This window comes from Amphiprion ocellaris, chromosome 13 (genome assembly GCF_022539595.1).
Source record: "Amphiprion ocellaris isolate individual 3 ecotype Okinawa chromosome 13, ASM2253959v1, whole genome shotgun sequence".
Classification (NCBI taxonomy): domain Eukaryota; kingdom Metazoa; phylum Chordata; class Actinopteri; family Pomacentridae; genus Amphiprion; species Amphiprion ocellaris.
Window position 1 is genome coordinate 3,890,155 of NC_072778.1, and position 19,652 is coordinate 3,909,806.

The 19,652-nt window shown below is 39.3% G+C and overlaps 1 protein-coding gene across 2 annotated transcripts in view; it reads left to right on the forward strand.

The window, feature by feature from the left end:
• Positions 1–19,652, forward strand: part of slc36a1 (solute carrier family 36 member 1) — a 59,017-nt gene that overhangs the window by 12,705 nt on the left and 26,660 nt on the right. For both annotated transcript variants that reach the window (XM_055016649.1, XM_035956138.2), the window contains 6 exons: positions 1,234–1,323; positions 2,492–2,576; positions 3,715–3,942; positions 6,491–6,589; positions 10,357–10,523; positions 12,863–13,032. In XM_055016649.1, the coding sequence (XP_054872624.1) occupies positions 1,234–1,323; positions 2,492–2,576; positions 3,715–3,942; positions 6,491–6,589; positions 10,357–10,523; positions 12,863–13,032 (839 nt within the window). The remainder of the gene's footprint in view (positions 1–1,233; positions 1,324–2,491; positions 2,577–3,714; positions 3,943–6,490; positions 6,590–10,356; positions 10,524–12,862; positions 13,033–19,652) is intronic.

Consider the following 19,652-nt stretch of genomic DNA (forward strand, 5'->3'; position numbering starts at 1 on the left):
AAAAGCAGCCTGAAGCTACTATTTTGTCACTGTCTTCAATCCTTCACACTAGGTTCACTGTGGCTTTTTTTATTTTACCAGATAAACACACACAGCTTTCAATCTGCTGGCACTTGTTTACTTAGCTGTTCACTGTGCCAAGCCTGACTTGTTTGTTGTTGCTGGCTGACAGATTACACTCCAAGGTAGTCACATCTTTTTATTCCACTATGCAATCACAAGCACGCTGTCTGTTTAGAGTTCTCCCACCAAGATGTTTGTCAGCTCCACCAGACACGCTATGACTGTGACCTGCCATCAGCCCACCAATCAGATGTGGTTTACAGTAAATATTCTCACCAGTTCAATTTGAAACCATTAGATTATGTAACTGAACCGACGTGGCCATAAACCCAAAGTGTGATCCGTTACCCGTTTTACAGCTGTCAGTGTGTTACAAGCAAGGAGATTAGCACCCTCGTTATCAGATTTCAATTAGCGTGAGTTGCAGTTGGTGCTTCCTGTGATGGTTAACGCGACGGTGCACGGCGTCTCGCACCCTTTGCCCAGTTCACTCAGGGATCTGCAGCAGCCCCGCTGAAGAGGATTAAACAGATCAAGAGCATGAATGAAGAGCTTCTATTGTAGGCTACAGTCGCACCCCAGGTCGAGAAATGTAGAGGAAAAGTGCTTCTGGGAAAATAATGCCGCTCTTCCTCTTTTAGGAGTTTCTTTATTGCAGAGTCAGTCTTTACTTCCCCTTGTTTCTTATAGATACGGAGAAGCTATAGGTCACATTTTCTCAATAACATATATTAAATAGAGTTATCTATCTCCGCAGGGGTAGAAAAATATTTTAATTCCATCTCTGCCCGTTATTAACTCTTTTATTCCCATCTTCTCAGTTATAAGGAGGCTTTTTTAAACTTTATTGGTAGTTTGTCATTTCATAATGTCAAGCTTGTCTGCTCTTACTTTACCGCAAAGTTTCAGTTTCATTTTAGGCCTTCTTGTAGTTGTTCCAGGTAGCTCCTGACTCATAAGAATGTCAGTGACTGTGTGAAACGTGTTGGTGCAGATAAACAAAACACAGCTCAGTCAGTGAATAAGTACACAATAATAATATACATTGGATATCTACGTAGTAATCCCAAATAAGATCTTTGCTGGGATGTCATCTGAGGCTGTTGCAGTTTCCTTGGAATACTAAAGTAATATTGATAAAATCATCTGAATTTTTGTCCACCCATTCAGGGTGAACAGGCCATCTCTGTCCTACGGTGAGGCGATGCAGTATGGGATGGAAAATGTGTCGTGGCTGAGGAGACATTCACATTGGGGAAAGTAAGAGAAATATGTTCTTGTCACTGATTCATGCGTTTTTGCATGAACTCGTTCTTGTTTTTCATTTTTATACATTATTAAAATTAAAGTAATAAATTACTGACAAAGTGTGATAGATAAAAGATGTTTAATTTTTTAAGGTGTCTCATCATTCTAATGTGGGTTTCAGTTAACAGTCCTAACAGAGCTCTTCTTATGCAGAAATGGGAAATTATAATCAATGCGCAGGTGTCAACAGTTGAACTGGTGTGGTTTTAATGGAATTACTTTTATCAGTAGAAGAACAAATATTTATTTCAAGGGTTCCCCTTGTGAACTGGAGTGTAACCAAAAAATTGTACCTACATTTAAAAAAATAGTACAACATTTCTGGAACTTGACTCATTTGCTTTATTGCTGAGAGTTAGATGAGAAGATTGATACTACTCTCATGTCTGTATTGTAAATGTGAAGCTACTGTCAGCAACAGGCTAGCTTAGCTTAGCTGCAAGACTGGAAGCAGGGAAACAGCTAGCCTGCTAATTCAACTCTCTAAAAATGTGATAGTGTTTCTTCAATAGTCTGCTATTTAACAGGTACCTGTCTTTCTTTCAAAGACATGTGCACAAGTGATACACATATGTACAGTGAATTTGGACAGACAGAAAAAGTTGCATCAAGTTACGTTTGCTCCATTTACAAAAGCAGCCACAGAGTTATTGCAAAAATGTACATACACATGCTTGTAGTTTCAGTGAACTTTCCGAACTTCATATTCGGCTGTATTTCTGCTGAGCTCAGTTTTAACATATGGAGCAAATAATGACAAAATATCCTCCCTCTTAAATGCTATTTTATGAGACAAGAAAGAGGAGGTGGTCTTGCAGCAGGAACTTACAGATAAATAGCTTACAGTGCAATTCTCTTCTGTCAGTTAAGGACGATCTCACCTTTTCATTTAACACTCAAGGGTGATTGAGGAATTTATCGCCTGTAATAAAGCGCAGTGCACTGTGCTACAGAGTCGAGAGAGCAATGGACTGTTTCTATACAAAAATCCACGATTGACCTTCAGTTTGCTGCCAGAAGTAATATTGTTCATAAACTTAGTGGTGATTTTTACTGTATAAGCGTATGTTAACCCTTTGTCTCACCTCTCTACTCTTTAATCTCTCTCTGTTTGTCTCAGACGGACGGTGGACTTGTTCCTCATCATCACCCAGCTGGGCTTCTGCTGCGTCTACTTTGTCTTCCTTAGTGACAATGTCAAGCAGGTCTTAATCACACACACACACACACACACACACACACACCTACACACACACACACACACACATACACACACACACACTTTCTGTGGTGTTTACACACCCCAATAAATGCAGTAACGGGCCATGAGCGGGAATCGTGTCAAGGCTGCTGTGTCGGGGACGAGCCCTGTCCATGGGTCGCCCGCTCAACCAGTGGAGCTATCTGGGCCCCCCATGTCAGAAAACATATTGAGGTTGAACCCAAGAAGAAGAAGAATGCAAAAAAAGGGAAAGTGTAGGAATAAGACAAATAAATATGAAATAAAATTACAGAACAAGGCTTCTTCAAAACAATCACACTTGGCTTTGTAATGTTTTGTAACTTCTAAGTCTTCATTTTTATTGTTATGAATTTGAAGTGATAGTTTAGATTCTCTGAGTGAGCACTTTTTAAAAAAAATACGCACTGTGAAACACATTGCTATAAAGATTAAGTTTTAAAAAAATCTAAATGTAACTGTTTGGTGCCAGTTCTTCTGCAGTGTTATTTCTGTTTGTTCCAAGCACTTGTTTATCCGGCCTTGTTAGGTCACAGGAAGGCAATTAGGTGACCTGTGACCCCTGATCCTTTGTTTGGTCTGTGATGTTTTTAAATCCGTTCCTAACGAAGGCTCCAGTAAACTTTGCATGCTGTGTATTTGTATGTTGTCGATTGGAGCTCACATTAACAAAAGTAATCAAACTGTGTCTGCAAACACCTTCTGTTTGCTACTGAAATAATCCGATTCTGAGTAGACGTCATTGGTGCGCTGCAGCTTCTGACCACTAGATGGTGGCATCTGTCTGTGTTTTTTGTGCTTTTTCCTCAGCTGGTACATAAATTGTATCAGGTCTAGTTTAATATGCATTTTTTTTTACCGAAGCATTTAGGAGTTTGTGTTCATGTTACTTTTCAAACCTGCTTGTTATTGTTGTGAAGTACTTGTTCCTGAAATGTTATGTATTAAATATGTAGTAATTTAACAGAAACTTAACTGATGACCATTTTGAAAATACTCTTTTTTGTGTAAGTTATTTCTCCAGGACATCTGTTGATCCTCCTTTAGGTTTGTCCCTCCTCTCGGGCGTCTCTGACCTCTCTCTCTCACCCTACTTTAACCAGGTGGTAGAAGCAGCCAACGCCACAACCTTCAGCTGCCAAATAAACAACACCAATCAGACCCAGATCCTAGTTCCCAGCTTCGACTCCCGTCTCTACATGCTCTGCTTCCTGCCTGCAGTCATCCTGCTGGTTTTCACGCCCAACCTGAAGTACTTGGCTCCGCTCTCTCTGGTGGCGAACCTGGTCATGACCGCCAGTTTGATTCTCATCTACTTCTACTCACTCACGGTAACCACCAGATCTATCTTTTTCTCTCTTTCTCACCTGCTTCACTTAACCTTTGTCAATTCCGAGAAGATGTATCGACTTCACTGGTGCTCATTAGCGCTCCCATTTGTCACACTGACTGTGTTCACATGGTTACAAGAAACTAGATTTCTCAGGAAGTCAATTAAGGCATGTGCCGTACATGCAATGCACTCGTATTCACTTCTACAGAACGTCAGTGTACCTGCAAGTAGTCTGCAGACAGATTTTATCCTTGTAGCTGAACATCTGCTTTGTCGAGAGACAAATCCTTCTGGGATCCTCACAGGACTCCAGCAGTCCTATGTACATCTGGTTTAACATGTATTTTTTCCTCAGTATGATTTTAATGACTGTGTTTCCTAATCTGAACAAAAGCTATTAGGTGGAATTAACATATGTGCTTGCTTGTCTCGTGCAATGTGAGAAAACCATACACATTATTATACTTTTACTCTACATTATTATTATACACATCACAATTCCTATTTTTTTGGTGGGATTTTTCACACTAAAAGTTATACATATAAAGTAATAATGTTAGAATTTTCTGTTAAAGAAATTTGTTGAACCCTGACACTTTGAATTTACACTCAGTGGCTGTTTTATTGGGCACACCTGTACATGAGAGAACACAGGAGTGATGGTTGCTGGAAATGGGCCTTTGTACCCCTATGCAGATATTCCATTAAAAATCAGCTGTTTTCAGTTAGAATAATCATTTACCACTTTAGCAATGTCTAGACTGTATTTCTGATTCATTTAATGTTATCTTCACTGAACAAAAAAATGCTTTTCTCTCAAAAATAAGGACATTTCTAAGTGACCCCAAACTTTTGAACGGTAGTGTATATGATCTGCTAAACAAGATAAAATTATTTAACCAGATTTGTTTCCCTGGACATGAAACTGTGCATTTTGGAACTGACATCTAACTGATCACTACATACAGTACAATCAAGTACTTTATCATTTATGTCGGATAGAAAATAGATTCCTCATCTGAAAGTCCATAATGGAGAGATTCTTTTTTTTCGATTGTGTATGAAGCAGTAATCTAATGTGACGGTTTCTTTATTAACGTTTACAACCAGCCCCCTTAAATGCTCACGTTTCCCCCTGTGTGTTGCACTCTCTCTCTCTGTGCTTCTGCTCAGTTGATTGGATCCTGGGGTTGTTATGGATAACAGAGCAACTGGTAGTGACAGAGTCTCCAGATTATCTGTTTCTCAGCTGTAGAGTATTTCATCACGCAGCCTCTGCACTTTACAGATATATAGCGGTCGTGAGAAATGGCCTCACCTTGAAAAGAGGCAATTTCTTGCATCGGAAACCTTACAAAGATTTAGCACAAAAATATGTGGCCCGTAAGGTGTTTCTGCTGATGAATGACCTGAGCCACAAGTTTTGGGAAAACTGGAGCGAACAAACTACAAGCATTTCAAAAACAGTCACTTTGTTTTGTTGTTTGGTTTGATTCAGTTCACTCTCTACATTTGAACTCTCCCTTTAACACTAGAACGTAAAATAATAATAATGTAGTCCTTAAACATTTGCCTTAATTTACCGTTTAATGGCTCAACATTATCATTTTAATGTTTCAGCTCATCCCATTGACCTTCATTTTTGCAGATGGAAGTCCAGCTGACTCCACTGCACCTTCTCCAACTGCGAAATTTAGTGACTCACATTATCTTTCACTTTCCCACTCAGGTTTATTTACGGTATGCTGCTGATTTCACAACTACTTATAAACGACCCTAATCATGTGAAATAATTACTTTAAGTCATTTGCAAGCTTTGGCCAACAAATGAGTCCCAACAGGCTCAAGGAGGGGCCTCCTCTTTGCACAAGGTGTTGTGATTGCTGATTATCCATAAAGAGGACCTCTTGACTGCTTATTTTATTTCCGTGGATGTTTAGAAATAACACATCAACCAGTCTGAGATTCAACAAGTCTTGCGTCATAACACCTGATACAGCAATAGCAGACTGTAGAGTTAAGTAGGGATGTCCAATACTATCGGCCCACTGATATTATTGACTCGATATTGGCATAAAAATGTAATATCGGTCAATATCGTTATTATTGTGTTTTTTTTGGCCCATCGTGAAAATCGATAAAATAACGCCTGGATTTCTGTGACATTTACCGGACTCATAGAGGGAGGGAGAGAGGGAAAGTTAAAAAATATATATATGGCATAAATATGGCGTTTTTACCATAACTTAAGCTGAAGTAGTTTTCTTATTTTGCACAGACAATGTTTACATTTGGAAAGCCTTGCTGCAATTGAGAATGCATCCAATTGAGCATCCCAATAAAATTAGGCATGATGTGTTAATTCCACAGCAGGATGTATGTGATGTTACCTAAAATTAGTTGAATAGCCCACATATATCGGTATTGGTTGATATCAGAATCGGAATTTGAGAGTTGGACAATATCGGCGTATTGGTTATTGGCAAAAAAGCCAATATCAGACATCACTACAGTTAAGCTTTGCATCTGTTTTTCTTTCCTTGCAGAACATCCCTCATCCCATCAACCTACCAAAAGTCGGCAGAGCTAAAGATTACCCTCTCTTCTTTGGGACGGCCATCTTCGCCTTTGAAGGAATCGGAGTGGTACGTAACCAAAGCTAAAGAAAGCGAGCACCGACGCATTCATACACGTGCTGCTTAAAGCTTATTTATACCTGGCATGAACATGAAAAATGCATCTGCATCTGATTTTTCTAGATTATAGGCTTTCTCATTATCTCTGCCTGCATTATGATTGGATTTCAGTTTGCAAATTAGAGAGGCAGAGTTATTGTAATTTCCCCTGCAGTGGACATAGGCGGTGGTGGCAGAGCAGAGAGAGTGTGGCCAAACTGGAGAGGTGTCACGAAGAGATAAAAGGTTTAATTTGAATGAAACTACTTTAAACCGTTTATCAATAATAATGTTAACGTGAACACAAATAAAAAACGCTTACAAATAAATTAATTTACACACATAAGTAAAGATATAGAAGGATAAAGGAGTGATCTCACCTTGATACACATCAAATAAAGGAGGTGCTACACCACGCTTTTTTCTTTCTTTCTGGAAGACAGTCAGTTCTTGATGTAGGACCAAATGACATTTTGATCTGACGAAAGTAAGTTGTTTCTACTCGCAACAAAAATTTGGTTGGAACTGAGTGAATATTAGTGGAGATACGATTTTTTGAAAATGTAAAAATTTTCATTTTGATTATAAATTACAGATTTTATTATTTTAATTAGTTTATAAAAAAAAAATATATATATATATATATATGTCAACATAAGCTATCGACATGATTTTAAGTTCCAACTTTTTCTTGAGGTTTCTATGATATTCAGTACAAAAATTTGCCAAATTCTGTGAAAAATAAGCAATTGCTGAGGCTTTAAAGATGCTTTAAAAGAATCGCTGAAGTTATCAAATTTAACACAGAGGACATATATTCATAACTGAAAAACTATTTGGAGTAGAACTATGGGATTTTGTAAGATTCCATGGTTTGGGTAGAAGTTTTTGCTTGATTTTTTTCAAGAAAATCTATTACCTCAACTGGGAACTTGCTCATCTGTGAGATGACAATGCTAAACACTTAACCACTATGCATTCATTGACCACTATAGTGAATGATACATCTCTTGAATGTCTTATTACTGTTTGTGTTTATCACACAGGCCTGGTATAACTTCTTTCAGATAAGACATCCACATAAGGTATTACCATGTACAGGGGGTCCTTGGTTTACGACGTCCTCAGCCTATGGCGTTTCATCGTTAGTTGGAACTGGTTCTGGGCAGGTCCTCCATTTACGATGTCCAGCGTTTCATCTGCTTTGTTTACATTCGCTAGTTTTATGCCACTTGGATTGTGCTACATTCGTTAACTTGTATCTTGTAAAATGACTCATACGTGCATGAGAGTCATTGATATTCATGACTTTTCAGAAGAACTGATCAATATCGTGATGCACGTAAAGGCTTGTTTACATTTTTGCAGATTTCTGATTGGTGGTGAAAATCGACTTATGCTGATCCATAGAAACAGAACTCCGATGTAAGTTGAGGACCCCCTGTATTTGACAGGATATCTTAGGATTCTGTTGACTGTTAAAAGTGGAAAGTCATCCACGAAGAACAAAATATTAAGTCTAAATGATTATGCTATGTAATTTATGCAGTTTTTGCTCATTTAAGGAATCCTGGTGCTTATGTCATGTCTGTCTGGAGTAGATTCACTTTGCCTCCTAAATATTAATCATATGGAATCATATTGTTCGAAAATTATTTAACTCTTAACATTGTCTTCCTAGGCAGATTTTACATTATTCTTACCTTTTGGTAATTTTAAAAAGTCATTTGCAGATCATAGTGGGCATTGCAATGTAACATTTTTATGCATACATGATGCTTTTGTTTCTGCTTTTGGTTTGAAGGTGATGATGGTTGCGTGCTTATCATCTTGTTTTGTCTGGGTAGGAACCAGAGTTTAAGTGCTGCTGAACAGTTCCATAGGGCAATACCAAGTAACAGGTTACCATGTCACGATGAGATTTTTAGCTTTTGATTCTAAGACACGCTGATCATAAAGCTCTGCAGCAGCTGTAGACAGAAGCAGAGTCTTCATTGGTATTCAATTAACACCACTCAGTGTGCTGGAGAGAACAGAACACATTTGAGCATGTTGAGTGCAGCGTAAGAGAGCCTTGGTCTTTTGTTAAATGTCAGCACAAGTTTAATTATAATGTCCATTAGTTAAAATCAAGAAGCCATAGCCTGTGAGGAAGAGACAGTTTAGAGTGAGTAATTGACTGGAGTTAAATTTAAATTCATGTCAGTATTATTTATGTGACACCAAATCATAGCTGAAGTTATCTCAGAACATTTCACGTTGTAAGATCAAGACCTTCCCACATTTTGTTGTAGAGAGATACCCAAAATAGCCCTCTTAAGCAGCACTTGCTGACAGTGGGGAGGAAAAACTGCCTTTAACTAGGAAGAAACCTCCAACAGAATCAAGCTGAATGAGGCCCACCATCTGCCTCGACTTGCTGGGGTGACAGGAGAGTGGAGAGAAAAAAGATGAGCAACAAGACGCAACAAGCAAACAAACATTGTAATATGAAGCAAGATTAATAAATTGTTGAAACATGTTGAGGTTAAAGCAAGAGTTTTCGGCATCACACAGGAGGATGCCCTTTAACATGATAGATTAGTTTAGTAACTTATATCCTGCACAGCTAACCTGCTCTGAAGGAGAGGCTCTTTTCCAGACTTTGAGATTTTAATCGGCTGTAAGAAGTGTCTCCCTTTCACTAATTAATCTCCTGATGATTTTTTCAGAGCCGTCAGATTCTCAGCAGAGTGAAAACATTCTATCTGCGAACCTGTTGAGCTTTATGTTCGTCATGCCACTGAATAAAGCCATGCAATTACAGTTGTGTTGGCACGAGAACCTACATGTATTCTGTTGGTGATGCAGCAAATGCATAAATATGTTGTAATGCTTTATTCTGATTTGCTGCCCAGTCTGTTTTACACTGCTGGCCTTGCAGCTAATAGAACAAAGATTAGAAAATTGATGAATCTCTTGATGTTTATTACAGAAAATATTCACTCAGTTACATTCATTTCACTTTGATTTGACCAAAAAACCACAGTGATTTCCATGCATCCTTCATTATGGGACAGTCTCAGATCTGAATGCAAGTTTGAAGTTTAAGAGCTCTAATGTGCAACTGCCACATTAGCAGTAAGCAACTGCATGGAGAGTGCATTCAGGGGTAAATTAATAATAAATAAATAAATATATTAACTTACATGATTAGCAGTTTTCTACCATTCTAGCATTCCTCTTTATACTTCAGTACATTTTTGTATTCTTCTCTCTATTATACCAACCTGCTGATTGTATCCTTTAATGTGAGCATGCACAGAGCCTGATGGAGAAAACCTGACAAACAAAGAAAGCCGATAACCACCATTGTGATACCCATTCTTGAGCCAGCTGATGTAAAGAAAGTTTTGCTTTGTAGTAAACCCCTCAGGTTGGTGCTGAGACCAGTATTTGCAGATCAGAAAGCGAGAGAGAGAGAAAGGACAGAAAGGACAAAGAGAAAACTCCAGGAGAGAGAGGACACCAAGTTAATGACATGCGATTGTAGCGTATAAAGACGAGAGGCATTCAGTGCATAATGGGAGGGCCTGCAGCAGCCTGGTCCTATAGCGGCATAACGAAGGTATGGTTCAGGGTCACCTGAGCAGTCCTCATTAGAAGCTTAATCAAAAGCAAATGAAATGTCATCGCTTTATGTTGTTCCACTGTCCCGTTAACAGTCCGGTTGTGTCTTTGTCTCTCTGCGTTGACAGGTTCTTCCCCTGGAGAATAAGATGCAGAGACCTCAGAAATTCACCCTGGTTTTGTATGTGGGGATGGGCATCGTCACCTTCCTCTACATCAGCCTCGGTACCATAGGTTATATGTGCTTTGGCGAGCACATAGGCGGGAGCATCACTCTCAATCTGCCAAACTGCTGGTAAGATAACGTCTTCATTCTCTTGGTTACAAACAAATGTTAGCATCTCATCAGGAGGGGTTTGACATTGAAGGTCTTCTTTTCTGAAGCTTGGTTTGTATATGTTTCTTAAAGCCTTATAAACTCCCACTTCCAGTCAATTTTAAGCTGAATATATGTCGATTGCCACGGCTCCCGGAGAGCCTGCCACCACTGCTGAAAAAAATCCTAGAGGAAACACTGTAAGACAGGTGAGCTGTCGCACAGAGTCACAGTTTATAGCTGCAGATAAATGTGGCCATCCTCAGTTGAGCTTTCCTTGTTGAGGAAATCAAAAATAAACTGGTCTGTTAGTTATTTGGACAGTTTGTCAGCTGCCATTAGTTTAGATTTAGTCTGTAATTGCGTTATGTATCGTACATCACTTGTGGTGTTGGCTCTCCCCGGCACTGTGGGATATTTCTGCATGAACCTGTAAGAAATATTAATGGAAAAGTGACCTATGTCTGAATGATGAGAGCACCGGCACAGTATTGGATTGATGAAGATAATCATTGTGTTGTTTTAAAATTATGTGCACCTATGAGGAGTGCCATCATGCCCATACATTGTCTGGACTGGTGTTCGTTATATCCAGACATTGTTTTTGCGCATGTGCACGTAAATGAGCTGTAGTTTTAAACATCACTGCCTATTACACTTACTTTTTTTTACACATCATAAATATTTTTTTGTCACGTTCACTTTTGCCAGACACAAAGTCACAGAAGAGAACTGGAAGTGGCTGCAAGCGAACAAGAGATGGACTGCTTTAGATAGCACATCGAACTAGCACAACAACTTAAGGGTGCTGGTATTCACTGATGCCAAACTTGGAGAGGAGAAAACGCAAGTTCATTCAATGTCTGTTCATGGTTGTTGCCTTTTTTCCTCTCTTTTCATGACCCCAATGATAGTTCTGCTTCATCCTCTCAAGTTGTAAACCTGGTTACGATGAGGAGTTGGAGTCCTTGTTTAATTTGTTGTACCCAATGCCATTTGCGTATTGAATGTATAGTGCCAACTGGTGTGCAGCCAGCTGCCCTTACCGGAGGAGACTGTTGTAAATTCATCAAATAGGTCCAGTGGTTTCGCTGACTTTCAGCTGGATATGCTGTTGACTGGTTTAGAAAGGATAAAAAATGTGGGAGATGTGTGGAAAAATATTTATTGTGCCGCGAACATACGCTATCAAGTTTGATACCTGCATCCAAATCTAGCTATGAATTCTTTGCTCTTTAAGTTTTGCTCTCATTTTTAGATATTCCTAAACTAGCCATGTTTTTTGGAACTGTGCAGCATCTGAATGTAGACATGCTAAAGAGAGTGGAGGGAATGAGGAGTTTTTTTTTGCTAAGTTTTGTTCCAGTTCGCCCTCAGGATTAGTACCTGTAGCTGAAGTAGTTTTCTTTGGCTGCAGATTATTGCTGCATATGTTATCTCCTCAGTTCCTTTGTTGTCCAAACTAATTATCTTCTTGGGCAGCAGTTTGCACTTTGGAGATCCAGATATTGAATCAACACTGCATGTGAGTTATGGATATTATTTTATAATTTATATCCATCCATCTCAGATTATTAGTTTTGGTTAATACTTTCCTCCTCTAAAGAGAACAGCACGTCCTGTGAGAAAGATAATCATAAATCTGTAGTAATTACCCACAGAAGTTAGGAAGATGATGCCCACCTCACAAAGCAAACCATACTCATAAGCTAATGTGTGTTGCGGTTTTGTCGAACACAATCATTCTTATTGTCTTCTGCAGAAAAAAACTCAGGCAGTAAACTTAGTGAAACCAAAATAGTCAAATTGGATTTGTGTGCTCATTATTTGCTACTATCACCACAGCTGCAGGGGAGAGACGACTATTGAAAATGCCTTCCGTGACTGGACCAATAGCACTAATTAGTGGAATAGATTGGCTGTTCAATGAGGCTGAAAACTCAAAACACTGTAATTACCAGCATCTCTGTTTGAAACACTGAGTAGAAGACTGTCAATGTTTGTTGTTTGTTTTACGAGGACTACCAATGGATTCCTCTTCAGCTTGTAATATGTTTCTGATGGATCTTGAAAATGAAAATTGAGGACTTGCACTGATGCTTATTTGGTGCTTTATGAAAAGTTTTGATTGGCTGCATCTCAGTAGACTTCTAAATATGACCACTGTGTGTTTTTTTGTTTTTGTTTTTATTTTTTTGTAGCTGTGACTTTGCTCAGTGACACTTTGTTTCGTCAGTTTAAGCCTGTTGTTCTCTGTCTCGCTTTTCCTTGAGTCTTTTCCATCTCTGTCATTTTCTCCTGTCTCTTTCCATCACCAGGACATACCAGGCTGTTAAGCTGCTGTACTGTTTTGGTATATTCATCACCTTCGCTCTGCAGTTCTACGTTCCAGCAGAGATCCTCATACCCCCTGTCGTGGCTCGTGTGTCGGAGAGGTGGGAGATAGCAGTCGACCTGCTGCTCCGCACCGTTTTGGTCATCTTCACCTGTAAGTATAAACCAATCGACCAAGTAGTGCAGTTTGCTGGACAGTGGGATGAATCATTATGTGGCTGCTTGTTTTTCAGCAGCAGGGATAAAAATCTGTAGTGGTGGGGATTAGACCCTCACCATCATCCCAAACAGTAGCAAAATTGCTCTTTTTCGACCAAATTCTCATTGGTAGGACAATCGCTGGTGTTCTACAATTCTACAGTTTAATTTAGCAGGATCTATTGTTTTAGGCAACAGGAATGACACACTTGTAGCTTGGAACTGGTTCAACGTAATGGAGAATGCCAATTCGAACATTTTTTAACGTTTACTGATTGTTTACTCGCTACTCTGGTAATCTCCAGACTAACAGACACCACAGGTGTTTTCCATTATGTACACCGATCAGGCATAACATTATGACCACCTGCCTAATATTGTGTTGGTCCCCTTTATGCTGCTAAAACTCCTCTGACCCAGTGGGGCGTGGACACGGGATGTCTGGAGATGTCCTGTGGCACCCGGATGATAGTAGTGAATTCTGTGGGTCCTGTGGGTTGCAGGGTGGGACCTCCCTGGTTCAGGCTTGTCCAGGGACATCCCACAGATGCTCAATAAGATTTGGATCTAGGAGTGAGGAACCCGGGTGAGCAGCTTAGCTCTGTCGTATTCCCCGGGCCACTCATGAGCAGTTTTTGCAGTGTGTTGGGGTGCATTGTCCTGCTGAGGGTGGAAACTGGCATCAAGGAGTGCTGTTGCCAAGAGGGGTGGGGGGTTTGGGGGTTACTTGATTTGCAGTGTTTAGGTGGGTGGTACATGTCAAACATCCATATGGATGTCAGGACTCAAGGTTTCCCCGCAGAATATTGCATTATATCAAGATGATCAATGTTATTTACTTCACTTGTCAGTGGTCATAATGTTGTGGCTGATCGATATATACTTTCATACTGTACAGTACACCAGAAAAAGATTTATTATGTCCCAATGCATATTGTGTCAAATATAGCATGTCAGAAATAGCCAGTTGTCCTCCTACATCAGGTCAGATATAGCAGTACGCAAGCTAGTAGGCTTCTCTGGCTCTTCTGGCCTACAATCTGTGCAGTTATGTCCCATATGTCGCTGTGTCTTGCAAGAGTCTAAACAAGCTGGAGTTGCCGAGCGTGCACAGACGGACACCAGCTCATTTTTCTGTTGTGTTTTGTGCACTTCAGACTGCAACAGTCAAAGCCTAAGTTGCAATATTGTAAGTCGTAGTGTGTCACAGTTGTATACGTACTGCATGAAACAGTTCATGTTTTCGTATTTTGTAAGGGCAGCTGCAGCGATACATAAAGTAAAAAGAAAAAGTATGGATTACAGCTGAAAGTAGTCATCTGGTGTGGCTGCATTTTTTTAAACAGATGGCCACTTTCCAACCAGCAGTTTGTCTATCAAAGTTCAACAACCAACATGGCAGTCTAAAAACAGCGAGCTAACTTATTGGTTACAAGCCTCAGTAGTATTTGTGGGAGAATCAACAGCTGGTATACGGTAGTTGTATTGTCAGAAACCACACAAAAATGGGCAGCTGATCTGCTCCCAGTCTGTTGTTTTCAGGATTTAATATGCTGCAGATGCCAGCTTTTTATGTTGATTTAGAATTCATTTAGGCTACACGATGGAACATTTAGTTCATCTGCAGATAACATGCAGATTGTTTTTTTTTCCCGCTAACAATCGAGTGATTGAAGAGTTATCCATTTTAGTTGAACAAAATTTTCTTTGGTTGCCTACAGTCTTGGTCATTTCTGTTTTGAACAGTGACATAAAAGCATAAAATATGAAGTTTACTGCTGTTGCTGTAGATTTTAAATTATTTTATGTATTTTTATTGTCATTTTTAGTTACCGTATAAGTATTAGTTAATAGGTCATTATTTTAGAACATATTAATAAAACTGCAGTGCATCATTGAGTAAACCACCTGATTCAGTCTTTTTTAAAGGCACTGTGTAGAATTTTGACCTCTAGTGGCACTACAGAGAAGTCATTTTGTCATTTTGGTCCCCGTTTGGTTTGTTTTTAGAACACAGATGCAAAATAGTGGGCATTGGTGTGCAGATAGCATGTAGGTTAGCCGACATGATTTCTACCCGTGATTTCACACAGTTCTAGTAATCTGCTAGTGGCGATACCGAGCTTTGTAAATGTTTAATGACTGAAACTGAAATGAAAAATACAGTTCACATCTTTAGAATTGGTGGATAGCACTGCAGGTAAAATGCTCTGGTTGCCTCGCCAAACTCCACAGGTGTGAGACAAAAGGCTTAGAGATTGTAATAAAAAGCAAGCAACTGACAGAAGTAGGGAGTCTTACCAGCTCTGCCAGCTGTTATTATTTTGCTGTTCTCTGTAACCCTGTTAGTTCCATATCTCCATCTCTGCTGAAGTTACCAACACTTGATTACTGTACCCTGGCTTCAAACCCAAGCGCTGACTTCTGCTCATTGTACATTCTCATTACGTCCCATACAGTCGAGTTCAGTAGAACGCCGGTATTTCAGTCCTGTGCAGGAACAAGAGAACAGCGTCTATTTTGTGACTCCTTCCTCGCAGCTGTACTGCTTTTGAGCGCACTTCTTCTGTGTGCCTCATTTCTTTTATTGTATTTTTTATTAGGCTCATTTGTGCAAAAATGGAACCGTGACAGTCAGCAAGCCAGTTGGCACTTAAAAAGGATCCCAGCCAACAAATTAAGGTGTTTTTTTTTTTTAATGGCTCATAAAATGACAAGCAGCTCAAGGTGTGCAAGCGGACTATATCTAAGATCTGCCTCTTCGTTTGTAGGCCTGCTTCTAAGCAAGTTATCGGGAAGTAAAAGGAAAGGTGAATCAATTTCCCAGTGAAAATAGAAAAGCAAAGAAACAGATGCATAATTAGAGGGTTTCTGGTCTTGCATTGGGTGTGAAGACTTAGTCAGAAAGTCTAATGAGAGTTGCATCTCATCTCTCAGTAACAATAGTGATTACCAGAATCAGCTAAATTTAGAGAAGTGGAAGCCGATTCCTTAAGAACTATTGAGTGACTTCAGTTAGCACTTTGCGACTGATTAGTTCCAGGTACTCCCACAGGTCGTACAGACCCGTAGTACCTGGAAGACTGCTGTTTGAGTTTCCACTTCAATTGTGGCGATCAGGCAAATTAGTCGGAGAATGGTTTAAAAACAAGGGCTGTAAATGAAAGCAGATGATAAAAAGGACACCCAAGACTCTGGTCTGCTCTTGCTATTTTCTCTTAATTTTTGCTTCACTGTCTGTCATTAACTCTCCTTTTTTGACTTGCTTAGAAGCCAGTGGTCTAACTTTGTTTTAAAGCTGATAATCATTAAAAAAGTCCATCCATCAGGCCTAATACAAGGATGGTGCATAGTAGTGGTGCCACTTCGTCATTTTGTGAATACACAAGTTGCACTTGCCGTGAGCTGACAAATGAAAAATGTTGAGATCTGCAAACTACACCCAGATAGATACTGACCTGTACCATAAAGTAGGAAAATCGCTTGTTACAACACAGGGTAACCCTCTGAACTACATTCACTGGGGGCCCATTTTCACTGCAATATAAAGTCCTGCACCTATATGCAAACTATGGCTAGGATTAGAAAGAACTCAAAATGTTTTCTGTGCTGCATAAAATGTTATAATTCTATCAATCACAAAAGAAAACCAAAGTTAAATTTCTTAATTTATTTTACAAAAATTGGGAATTTTTAAAAGGAAATATGTACAACAATTTGCTAATAAATTGAAGGATCCACATGCTACATAAATTAGCCATAAATAACAGTACATATAATGATAATAGCTATTTGAATTTATTTACATTTTACAACCTTTACAAGCTTTTTTCACACAACTTTGCAAATCAAATGTAGAGAGATATTTTACCATGCTGAATCTTCCAACAATTTGCTGACAGTTTGTCTCACTACTGCTTTTTGAGCCTGCTGCAGTTAGTTATTGACCCAGTATGCTTTTATTTTCTCAGTTTTCACAGTTCAGTAAAAAGCATGCAGAATATTTGTCACGTTGGTTGCAGCAGACTCACTCTTTGCTTCTAAGTTGCGTCGAGGAGTACGGCATTTTGAGTTGTTTTTTTTTTTTACAGGATCTGGTGGACTACAGGTCTCATTTAATAATTTTTCCAAAAATAAAGTGATTGATAAAATATCACAATTTTAAACTTACTTTTAGTTATTTTTTTTTCTGATGAAACCGTGTGCCACCTGCAATATGTTTGTGGTCCAATAGACAAGTGAATTCTTTCTGTTGTTTTCAGTTTCTTGCTCTGATAAAAATGCACTGACAGATTTTGGTACAGAGGGTTACATTCCTGAAAATATTAATGGTCCCTTGGAATGGCAGTGGAAATGTCCTAAACATGCAGAAAGCAATTCCAGTGCAGCTTTTTATCTGCCAAGCATGGAAGAATTTAATCAAACGAGTCACATTTATTATAGCCCTCCGTTGTTGGAACTTCTGCCTATTGCTGTTTTCTGCGTTTGTTTCTGCTCTTTCCAAGATAAATTAGTTGAGTGCCGTTGTATGTTTCGTTCAGAATCCTTTTAAAGATGCAGTATATCATATTTTTGAATGAAAATGGAACAGTGAAACATTTTTAGACTTCTCTCCAATTACTGTGGGTACTGCATTAGTTGAAATGTGGAAAATTTTGTTTTTGGCCGTTAATAGTAGACGTAGAGGTCAGATGGTGAGACCAGTAGATTGTACAGCTGTTCTCATGGAAAGAGAAATTAAATAGAGGGCAGCATTGCTTTTTAAAATTCTGTTTCTGGCCACACTGAACCAGCAATCACATTTAGTATTCATGCTTTATATGAATATGTTGATCTGTATGAAAACACAAAGTGCCACCTTGGAACACCTATCTGGTTATTTTTCACACGGTTCCTATATTACGATGCTCCAGTTTCCGTGGTCCTGTGTGTCTGCAGTTCTGTGGGCTTGTGTGTGTGTGTCATTATGAGGACCAATTTCCTTTTTAAACAACTGGAGTCAGGATATTTTGGTCCTCATCTTCTCAAACCCATTTAAAGGCCTGTTTCCAGGGAAGCTGGAATTAGGTTTAGGTTAGGGTTGGACTTGTGCTCTTTATTGTGATGGTTAAGGTTAAGATACAGGGCTAAGGATTGTACAGTGCCTTTAGAAAGTAGTTTGCAAGTTTTCCCCTTTACCTGCTTTTCAACATTGAATCTCGATCAGTTTGAGCTTTTCTTGACAAGAATTTACCAAAAATATTCTATCATGTCGAAGTGAAAACAAATGTCTACAAAGTATTGTCGATTAATTAAACATATATAAAATCTGAGCCACTGACACTCGTGTTTTCTTGTAAGTTCTGGTTAAAGTTGCCAAATCAAATTGTCAGTAATTCAATGTTGAGGATCAACAAAAGGAGAAAACTTCCAACACTTTACTCAGGCAGTGTATGTTCTCACAAAGTTGGCATTGAAACATGTGTGTCTGTGTAGTGGTCAGCACTTCAGGTATTTCTTTCTGTTGACCAACACTTGATTGCCTGCACATCTCGAAGAGTGGGTGTGTGTTTCTGAAAGTGTTTTGTGCATCTACAGCTGCATGTGTGTCCATCCAGGCATGTAAGTGGGTGTTGGTATAAAACATGTTGTCCCCGGCCTCTCCTTGATGGGATAGGTGCCAAGAGAATGGAAATGAAACCCAGTAACTTCACCGCCATGCGTTCTCCCAAGTCATGGAGAATGCATGTGTCTGTGAGGCACATGCATTCTCCCGTCTGCTCTCCTCCCCCAGTTTCAAGCAGCAGCAAACAGTTCCCTGTAATAGCTCTGCTCAGCTATTTATAGCAGCAGTAGTCCTCAAATTGCTATTGATTCCCATCTAGCCAGAACTGCTGATTTTTAACTCTGTTGTCGCCTCGTGTTTCCCCAATCGGACTGCTGTGATTCGAGATAGAGATGCGGAGGCACGTTGAAGTCAGCAGGGGGCATACTTCTACCTATTTAAAGATCATTTTATTGACTTTAAAGCAGCGAGGGTTGATTGGTCCAATCTTTGTGAGAAGATCACTAGAGTGAGATAAGGATGGGTGTTTGTCTTTGAAAGGATGCACAAATGTTTTTAAAATCTGCTTATACTTTATCAGACGACAGGCACATTCTTTCTTTTAAAAGAGGTTAAACCAGAGGTGTCAAACATACGGCCCATGGGCCAAAACCGGCCAACAGAGGGTCCAATCCGGCCCGTGAGAAGGCTTTGCAAAGTGTAAAAATCACAGACAACATCAACTGCAATTTTTCAATAACAATAACTGCTATTTCAAATTTGTCCACTGTACTGCCACAACTGTTATGTATTTCTTTACATATATATTTTGCACATTTCTAAGGCAGGGAGGCAACTTAGCCTTCTTCCTTAATGGTTCCCACTTTAGTGTGTATTGTGTGGTGCTCAGGATTACTACACAGATGTGGAAATGAATGTAAATTTAAAATAAATTCCAGATCTTTACAACTTATTTCGATCATAAAGTAAAATATTACAGTGTTCAGTTCCAGATACCTGTGACAAAATGTTTTGTGCCTTTGCAGACACGT